The 10,596-nt window shown below is 41.6% G+C and overlaps 1 protein-coding gene across 3 annotated transcripts in view; it reads left to right on the forward strand.

The window, feature by feature from the left end:
* The window catches only part of KLHL21 (kelch like family member 21), a 32,409-nt gene extending 23,965 nt beyond the window's left edge, over positions 1-8,444 (forward strand). For 2 of the 3 annotated variants that reach the window (XM_044996425.1, XM_044996426.1), the window contains exons 4-6: positions 1,982-2,054; positions 4,075-4,358; positions 7,398-8,444. In XM_044996425.1, the coding sequence (XP_044852360.1) occupies positions 1,982-2,054; positions 4,075-4,358; positions 7,398-7,452 (412 nt within the window). In that variant the 3' untranslated portion in view covers positions 7,453-8,444. Of the gene's footprint in view, positions 1-1,981; positions 2,055-4,074; positions 4,369-7,397 lie in introns of those variants that run through there. The other variant, XM_044996427.1, reaches the window with a different exon arrangement.
* Positions 8,445-10,596: the final 2,152 nt, after the last annotated feature.

Consider the following 10,596-nt stretch of genomic DNA (forward strand, 5'->3'; position numbering starts at 1 on the left):
AAACTTGGCACTGGCTGAAGTCTCAGTCCAACATGGATCCTTTCAGGGTTAATTTTAGGTGGGGAGAGGTTTGTCACCCCAGAATATCAGTTATTTTTCTAAAATGTTCTTGTGCACTCATATCACCAAAGCCAGATTATTTTATCTGGTACAAATTTGCAGGAAGTTTATCTGTAGTGGGACCCAAAAGTGCACATTTTGAAAATAAACAGATTTAAATAACATGTTTAGGATTGGCCTGCAATTATCAGCATAGCACAGTTGTGCTTCTAGGTACTATTTGTAATACAAATAATTTTGCATTCTGACTTGGGCAGGTACCACGGCTGAATAACCATGGGGAAGTTCATAGAATCATGGAATCATAGAATATCAGGGTTGGAAGGGACCTCAGGAGGTCATCTAGTCCAAACCCCTAATCAAAGCAGGACCAATCCCCAGCTAAATCATCCCAGCCAGAGCTTTGTCAAGCTGGGCCTTAAAAACCTCTAAGGAAGGAGATTCCACCACCTTCCTAGGTAACCCATTCCAGTGCTTCACCACCCTCCTAATGAAAAAGTTTTTCCTAATATCCAACCTAACCTAAACCTCCCTCACTGCAACTTGAGACCATTGCTCCATGTTCTGTCATCTGCCACCACTGAGAACATCTTAGCTCCATCCTCTTTGGAACCCCCCTTCAGGTAGCTGAAAGCAGCTATCAAATCCCCCCTCATTCTTCTCTTCTGCAGACTAAATAATCCCGGTTCCCTCAGCTTTTCCTCATAAATCATGTGCTCCAGCCCCCTAATCATTTTTGTTGCCCTCCGCTGGACTCTTTCCAATTTTTCCACATCCTTCTTGTAGTGTGGGGCCCAAAACTGGACACAGTACTCCAGATGAGGCCTCACCAACGCTGACTAGAGGAGAATGATCATGTCCCTCAATCTGCTGGCAGTGCTCCTACTTATACAGCCCAAAATGCCGTTAGCCTTCTTGACAACAAGGGCACACTGTTGACTCATATCCAGCTTCTCGTCCACTGTAATCCCTAGGTCCTTCTCTGCAGAACTGGTGGCTAGCCATTCGGTCCCTAGTCTGTAGCAGTGTATGGGATTCTTCCTTCCTAAGTGCAGGACTCTGCACTTGTCCTTGTTGAACCTCATCAGATTTCTTTTGGCCCAATCCTCTTATTTATCTAGGTCCCTCTGTATCCTATCCCTACCCTTCAGCGTATCTACCACTCCTCCCAGTTTAGTGTCATCTGCAAATTTGCTGAGGGTGCAGTCCATGCCATCCTCCAGATTATTAATGAAGATGTTGAACAAAACTGGCCCCAGGACCGACCCTTGGGGCACTCTGCTTGAAAGCGGCTGCCAACTAGACATGGAGCCATTGATCATGACCTATTGAGCCCGACGATCTAGCCAGCTTTCTATCCACCTTATAGTTGATTCATCCAGCCCATACTTGGTTGTAGGCAAGGGAAGGCAGAAACACTACTTGGATGTTCTGGGCTCATTCTGGCTCCAGTGTATGGTTCACTGCACCCAACTAGCTGGGTAATCTTTTCAAAATCAGAATTTATTTTTTTAAGTGCAGTTTTGACTTTGAAGAAGCAAAGAAGTGCTAGTCACGTTCTTTGGACACAAGCACCAATTCACAAGTAGTGAGGAGACTTCCTATGCGTAATGATGCAGCCCACTCGTAGTCCATAGCTCTTCAGCCCCAGGGGCTACGCAGATGCGTTGATTTCTGGGCTGGCCATTGATGCTACATCATAGGAGCCACGTATAGGAGTTTGGAGTGTGCACCATATCTCATGTCTTAGTGCAAGTGTAATTTGATCAGTGTGCATGTGAGTTTGTGAATGTAACCAGGTGGAAGCAAAAATGCTAATGTAGCACTTCAGGCACTTGCTTGGACTACTTTCACCTGTGCTTGATGAAATGGGGGAGCCTTTACAGCTCTCTGAATAGTGGTTTCTTTTTTTATTTTATAGAGATGACTCCGCTGAAGTGGATGTTTACAATCCAATGAAGAATGAATGGGACAAAATCCCTCCTATGCTCCAGGTAGGATGTTGACAATGAGTTCATTTTAAAAACTGCTGGAAACAGTTCCTTTGGATTATAAACTTCTTGGGGCAGGGGAGTGACTTAATTATTTAAGCACTGATACAACACAAAATAAACTCAGTGAATGCTAACAGTATGTTCAGCCACGTACAGCAAAAGGTAGCCCTTGTTTCAGAGCACTTGTAGTTTAGATGACCAATAGAGAACAATGAAGGCTTGTCTACGCTGTGCATTAGTCCACTCTAGAAGGGTATAAACTCCAGTGCACGCTAGGGTGTCACGCACTAGCTGGCCTGCACTAGAAGTTCTCTTGTGTGCATTAATGTAGTATACAATACTACGTTAATGTACCAGGGAACTTTTAGTGTACACTAGCAGGGTCCAAGTGGGCCAGTTAGTGTGTGACACTCTATTGTGCACTAGAAATTACACCTCTCTAGTGTGGACTAATGCACAGAGTAGACAAGCCGTAAGTGCCCAAACCATCATGTGGTGCAGCTGCATAGGTTAGCAGAGATCTTTGTTTGTATCTTGTTGTTTTGTGGTTCTTGAATTATAGCTCCTTTAGTTGGAGTTAATGCTGCTGACCGTTTGGCTGGGACTTGTCAGTTCTGTTACAGTTGTGTTGGCATGGTGGCATGGGTCACTTGCTGGGGCCTGTGAGCACGATACCTGTTCCAGAGCAGCAATTGCCAGCAATAGCAGAGGACCCACACATTTGGGACTTTCAGCTAGGCTAGAGATCAGTGTACCTACCTAAATGGGCATAATCATATAAATGTAGGATTGGAAGGGCCCTCGATAAGTCATCTAGTCCAGTGCCCTGCACAGAAGCAGGACTAAGTATTATCTAGACCGGGGTAGGCAACCTATGGCACACGTGCCAAAGACGGCACGTGAGCTGATTTTCAGTGGCACTCTCACTGCGTGGGTCCTGGCCACCGGTCCGGGGGACTCTGCATTTTAATTTAATTATAAATGAAGCTTCTTAAACATTTGCAAAACCTTATTTACTTTACATACAACAGTAGTTTAGTTATATATTATAGACTTATAGAAAGAGATCTTCTAAAAACATTAAAATGTATGACTGGCACGCGAAACCTTAAATTAGAGTGAATAAATGAAGACTCGGCACACCACTTCCAAAAGTTTACCAACCCCTGATCTAGACCATCCCCGACAGGAGTTTGTATAACCTGTTCTTAAAAACCACCAGTGATGGAGATTCCACAATCTTCCTAGGTAATTTGTTCCAGTGCTTAACAACTCTGACAGTTAGGAAGTTTTTTCTAATGTCCAACCTAAACCTGCTTTACTGCAATTTAAGCCCATTGCTTCATGTCCTTTCCTCATTAGTTAAGGAGAACAATTCCCTGGGTTGTCCTTGTTCCCCTTTTTATAGATAGGCACTATATTTGCACTTTTGTGGTCCTCTAGGATCTCTTCCATCCTCCATGAGTTCTCAAAGACAATTGCTAATGGCGCCGAGATCTCTTAAATATTATAGGATCTATTTCATCAAGCCCTGCTGGCTTCAAGACATATAACTTGTCTAAGTAATTCTTCACTTGTTCTTTCCTTATTTTAGCCTCAGATCCTACCCCATTTACACTGATATTCACTATGTTGGTTGTCCAGTCACTGATAACTTTTTTGGTAAAAACTGAAACAAAAAAGGCATTTAACACTGCAGTCATTACTGTGTTTTCTGTTATTGTCTTTCCCTCCTCATTGAGTAATGGGCCTACCCTGTTCTTGATCTTCCTCTTGCTTCTAATGTATTTTTAAACAGTTTTCTTGTTACACTTTAAGTCCCTAGCTAGTTTTATCTTGTTTTGTGCCTTGACTTTTCTGGTTTTGTCCCTACATGCTTCTGTTGTTTTTTGGTATAGTCATCCTTCGTAATTGGACCTAGATTCCACTTTTTGTATGACTCTTTTTTGAGTTTCAGGTCTTTGAAGAGCTCCTTGTTAAGCCAGGATGGTCGTCTCTAATACCTTGTTTTTAATTGTAGGTTCATGTTGGAGGGAGCTTGGCTGTGCTTGGTGGGAAGCTCTATGTCTCTGGTGGCTACGATAACACATTTGAACTTTCAGACGTGCTGGAAGCTTATGATCCAGAAACTCGAACATGGAGCATAGTGGGACGGCTGCCTGAACCCACCTTCTGGCATGGAAGTGTCAGCATATTCCGACAGTTTATGCCACAAACTACACAAGAAGACGACAGTATCGCTCTGGATAATGCCATTAACCTAAATAGGCAGCGCCAGAATCTTCATAATCAGAATCTTAATGAGTTACGTTAACAGTAGAAAAACTTATCTCTGGCTTGAAGTGAATTCATTACAAATAACCAGTGTCACTTTGGGGGAGGGCAGGAGGCAAACTGGTGGTTGGAAACTCTGAAATGGATTGATCAGTAATTGCAAGTAGGGAGGAAGTAAAAACCCTGAAAGATTAAAATGTTGTTGTAGGGAGCATAGTTGGCAGAAAGTTAGAGGCCTCTTTGGGTGCAATGTCCCTAAGCACTTTTCTGTGGATGGAGAAGGTGCAGCATTAGCCACAGAAAAGCTCTGATAAGAGAACTCTGGACAAAACAGATATTTTTAAAAAATCACTTGTTACTCAAGCACCAATATTGCTCTTCCAGGCAGCACTGTGTAGCTTTTGATCAGACAGCTTTCAGTAGTACTCTGCAGTCAGCATCTTTCCACATCATAACACTTCATATTTGCCACCAGATTCCATTCTTTGTGGCAGTGTTTTATGGAAACACAGAAAATAGGGAGGACTGAAGTTGGCTAATACCAGAGGCTCTCTGAAAGGGGAGAGATTGGTTTGATAAGATATACCTGCAGATCGAATGCTCTGCTCAGTGCTCCAGAGGAAGATAGACCTCTTGCCCAGGTCCTTGCCAATATGATCTGAGGGAAAATTCCACCCACAAAGTTTGGGTTCATTATAGATGTGCAGACATGAGGATATAAATACCTAGCCCTAAATATGCTGAGAGCCACCATCAACTTTAGTCGCTCTTCATGCTTTCACGAAGAACCTATTAAATTGCATTTGCATAAAAAGCTCAGTGCAAGGATTAAGGTTGAGAGTCATGAAGTTTGAAATTTCCCTCTGCCGCAACCTTAAATGTGTGATAAATTAATTGTTAAAAACCCCTACAGCACTGTAAGTTTTTATACAGAATTTTCATTACCCCATGCAGCTTGTGCTTTTATTGGTCCTTACTAGGAAAATGTTTCTTTAGAAACTTTTCATTTAAAAAATGATTCACATATTTAGATTGAGTGAAATGTCAAATACATTTCAATTTCTTTTTTTAAGCAAATATTCATCTGAGAAGAAGAGTGGGGGAAGACTTTAGGGGCTGGGCGCTCATGTCAAAGATCTCTTGGAGAAGAACATCCTCCTCCATCAGCGTTCAGATCTGAATAACATTTTTGTTTCTATCAAACTGTTTAGCCTGCAGTTGAACTTGGCAGAGAAATCTCTGCAGTATGGTCTTGTCTAATGAGGTTATTTGCTATTTATTATTGATGTTCCATAAGCTCTAAAGACTTTAACTTGACTCTTTTTATATAAAGGATGGCAAAATTTGTGCTAGATTGAGCAGCTAGGTCCTGGATAGTATTGGGGACACTGTAAAATGGAGGTGGTGTATTCTCACTAGACACTAAAGAAGTAGACCAGAATGGTATTTTTAGGGGAGAACTTATTTAAAGGGAGGAAATAAAGAGCTTCCTTGGGAACTGTCCCATGGATTTGAGCAAAGTAATTTATTACACAGTACACCTCTACCCTGATATAATGCAACCCGATATAACACGAATTCGGATATAACGTGGCAAAGCAGTGCTCTGGGGCGGTGCACTCCAGCGGATCAAAGCAAGTTTGATATAACGTGGTAAGATTTTTTGGGTCCTGTGGACAGCATTATATTGGGGTAGAGGTGTATTTGGTATATAGAAAAATAAATTTTATGCTGCTTCAAACATTCATGATAAAGAATGGTGGCTAAGTGAAGGTAAATTTACAGTTTATAAATGGATCAATTTGCTAAATGATAGAACCTAACGTTAATATTACTCATTCATCAAAATAATTTAAAGCAGCTGTTGGAATTTTTGAGCAATTGGTAAATGCTAATCAGGGCCTTTAGTTAGTGCATAGAGACTGAATTTTGTTAGATCGCTATTGCTTTTGTAATCAGTAAGTTCTGCTTTCAGACTTAAGTGATCTGGCAGGCATAATTTTATTTCCCGTATTTAATCTAAAAGCACATTTTGCTGGAAGAGGAAATTTCCTGCTAATTCCTTGATTTGAGTGTCTGGCTGTTCCTACAAAGCTCTTAAATTTCAAAATGCAGCATGGTCTAGTTGAAAACAAGCATTAATGTCCTTTAGGAAAGAATGATGACGTGAAATAGTGGGTGAGATGGTAGCTCTGCATTTTCTCAGTGGGAAAACTGTATGAATTTAAACTTCACCTACACATGCCAAACACAGATATTCAATCTCACAGATCTTTAGGCTTCTTCATTTGGAAGATGCTGTAGGATATCCTAAGTTCCCAAGGGATAAAACATTTTCTACAGCTCTTGAGTCTGTTCTCTCTGGAACATTTTCTCTCTATTGCAAACTTTCAGCAGAGATTCTTCCCATTGTCCTGAACGAGGACCACTCAAACTTTGATAGGTTATTGACAGTGCCTTATCATAATGTAGCTTGAGACAGGGTTATAGCGCAACTAGATTGTGTTGACAAACTTCAGTCTACCAAGACTTCACAGTGGGTGGAACAAAGTCACTGTATAAATCAACTTGAGAGAGTTGGCAAACTTCAAGTTCTGTTTTGTTTTGTTTTGTTTACCTCTGCACATGTTGAAGCAGGATCCCCAGGACTCCCCCGCAAAAGCTCTTGCTAGAGCTTCATGTCATGAACATCAGTCTGCTAGCAAGGATGACTAGACAAGATGGTGGGACTCCTATATTAGGCAAAGGAGCTTAGACTGGTATGTCACACTTTGACCCTTGGTAGCGCTACCAGCTGGAAAGAATGAAAATCTCACTGAGTTTCCTACTTGGGAGTTGGGAATACCAATCAGTGGACCATTTGGTTATCTCAGTCAGGCTTTTAGTATCACAAATTTTATAATAACCAGTAGGAAACCTACAAAGAACGGATAGTTCTGTTATGTATTCCCCTCTCCCTTAGCTCTTGTTTAGCTGGTGTGGAAGCAAGAACAGGGGATAGCATCTTCTTTGAGGTTTTCAGCTCTATAAACATGTTTTTGTTACTGAAAATATATTTTTTATATCTAGCTCCTGTGCTGTTCCCAAGCTACTGTTAAACAAGATACAGGGCTCATTTTGGTGAAGCTTGCCTATTACCTTGGACAGATGCAGTGAATTGATGCAATTTCTTCACTTCTGGCTGTTGAATACTATGCCAACAAGCAATTTGTGTCCCCACAAAAGTTAAACTGAAACCTCAAGTCAGTCTCTCTTCCACTGAGCTTGTGCAATTATTGTAATGGGAGTGGTAAACACAACCATATTGTGCTCAACAGGGTGCCAGTTATTTAAGACATGTATTCAAGTCCATCTTAAGATGTGGAGCACTGCTGTCTACATGTTGTAATTTAGTATAACAATTTGCATAGTAGAATGGTCAAGTATTTATGCTGAACTATTAAAGTATATTTATGTAGAACATTCTCCTCCTGTAGTGCTTGCTGCTGGGCCTATGTCATCTTGAAGTTCCAAAACCAGCTGAATAACTTTAGGTTTGTATTTATAACTTTTTTGTAGACTTTCATTGTGTCTAAACCTTTAAATACTGTTTAAATACCATCCTTTGAAGCAAAGGCATTTTACATTTTGACAGATTTTGGAATTTTATTCTCATACTTCTGTTTTTAAAAACTTACTTGAAATGATCAAGCTAAATAAAACATGTTAAATGTAAATGTTTTGGTCAGCTTTCAGTGACTGCAGGGAGGCTTCTAGCTCTGAGAGTTAATTTGCCTGTGGTGGCTCTCTATCTGATGCATGTTTGTCAAATTAAATAGTCACTTTCCAAAGAGAAAACATTGAAGGGTAGTCTTACTTCACCCATAGAGGAAGTATGATCTAAGAGTTCTCGTCCAAGCTATTTGTTAGTTACTATTAAGTACACTTACAACAAATCCCATTTTTGCCCCACTACCATTTTTAGAATGTTTCTGGCCTTCCTATCACAAACGAACTATGCTAAAATGTCTTCCGCATGGCTATCATAGTCTGAGGCTGTGGCTACACTTGCACTTCAAAGCGCTGCCGCGGCAGCGCTTTGAAGCGCTAAGTGTAGTCAGAGCGCCAGCGCTGGGAGAGAGCTCTCCCAACGCTGTCCGTACTCCACCTCCCTGTGGGGAATAACGTACAGCGCTGGGAGCCGCGCTCCCAGTGCTGGGGCTTTGACCACACTAGCGTTTTGCAGCGCCGCAATTTGCAGCGCTGGAGAGGGTGTTTTCACACCCTGCTGCAGCGCTGCAAATTTGCAAGTGTAGCCAAGGCCTGAGTACTGCTAATAAAGCAGGCACTTACGCTGTCTTGCTGCCCTATATTGTCCCATTTTGTGACTTGAGTAATTTAGTATTCTAAGAATGGCAGTTTACAATAACCAGAAAATCAGGTTGAGGGGTCAAGGTACTGTGTATAGTGTCAATCAAGAAATACCCCTGGAAGCTAGTTCTCTAATCTGTACTTCATTCTGGAATCTAATCAGCTACCTGTGAAATGCTCTAGCATCATGTGGTTGAATTCTGATATGTGCACTGACAAACTTCTTAAACTAAATCTGCTTCAGAGCCAAAGCTACTTTCAGCCACAGTCTGCAAAAGCTTTTTGTGATGGTAGCAGGGGATTCAAGTAATTGAAATTCTCAGTTCCCTTAAATTGCCTCACAGCTGATGTACTAGTTCTCTTGCTGGAGAACTTGAGTCTTAAATTTAGGTGCTTTGTCAACAGCTGTAGTGTTAAAGAACAGAGCTAGAGTCTGCTATCCTTAAGCGCACAACATGACTTTTCACAAGCTGTGCAGACAGCCCTCAGTGTAAAAAGTTGACCATGCCTATCTTAGTGATACAAGCCCTATAGACAAAGTACTGCTAGATTGTAAAGTTGCTCATCAGTCTCCTACCACAACTGTTAACCATCTAAGAACTTGTTTTTTTTTTTGGTGGGTTTTTACTTGATGCATCCTTTTGTGGTTGGAATTAGTAACTCAGTATTGATAGAGGTATGATAACTTAAATCATCTCCGCTGTCTGTCCTTGATCAGTACACATGGTGATTGAGTTTAAAAGCACCAGCATGTAAAGTAAATGTTATATAATACAGCCACCAGTTTTAAAGAAATTGCTGAAGACTTACAATGTCAAGCCTTCACTCAAGACATTTCAAACTGCCCTTACATGGAGCAATCAAACAGCTGTTGTGCCAAGTTGGTTTCAGGACTTTCTCAGGGTGATAGATGAGCTAAACCCTCACCTTGCATGTGGTCTATGGTGAGCCAGGCCCACTCTCTTCAGTAGCTCACCATTATAGCTCCTAAATTGTGCTGGTTGCCAACACCAAAAAATGAGAGCAGCAGGGTAAAGCCCCAGCTGTGCCCTTTGTCACCAGCAGGCTAGGGATAGGGAGTAGTTCTGGCACCTCTCCGCAGGAGGATGGTCCTTCACTGGGCTGATTCTCCTCTCACCAAAATGGCAGCTTGTAGGTATAGTGCAGGATCACAGACCATGCCTGCATATGATTCCAAGCCAGATAAAACATTGTTAGTGGAATATAGGTGAGAGGTAATAAGAGCTCTGTATAAGCTAGTTTCTCTCATCAACAGCAGTTGGTCCAATAAATATTACCTCACCCACCTTCTCTCACATATCCTGGCACCTCCATAGCTACACTATTGCTTACATGGAACATATTTACACAATCACTTTTCCTCCTGCAATCACATTCATAGTGTTAGGCTCATTTCTCCTAGGAGCTAACATTTTAGAGTGTCTTTCTGCATTACTAATCTAATGGGGGGGCAGGGAAGCTCGTGCACTCTTGGGGAGATTGATTAGCTCTGAGTTTTCACACATTTGTAGTTCCTGTATAAGTCATTAAGGGATTTTCAGTGGAGCTTGATACCCCACTCCAATTAAAATTCAGTAGGATCTAGATACTTAATTTGCTTAGGTGATTTTGATAAATGCAGCCTAAGTTAAACTATCCAAAGCTGGGGTTGGAGTGGCCTTAGCAAAAATGGGATTACTGAACAACTTGACCTAGTTCTTATCTGAAGGCTACCTGTGGTAATGCTGTTCATGGTACTGGGTTGTGTAAAGCCAGACTTCAGCACCGCTGCCACCGGGAGAGCAAGATCCATGTATACAAGTGTGACCCCCACATGGACACTTACAACAGCCATACTTGATGTTAGGAGTGAAGTTTAACTATATTGCCTCCCAGGAGGCATTTTTCTTGTTACTGG

Source organism: Mauremys mutica, chromosome 21 (assembly GCF_020497125.1).
Source record: "Mauremys mutica isolate MM-2020 ecotype Southern chromosome 21, ASM2049712v1, whole genome shotgun sequence".
NCBI classification, from domain to species: domain Eukaryota; kingdom Metazoa; phylum Chordata; order Testudines; family Geoemydidae; genus Mauremys; species Mauremys mutica.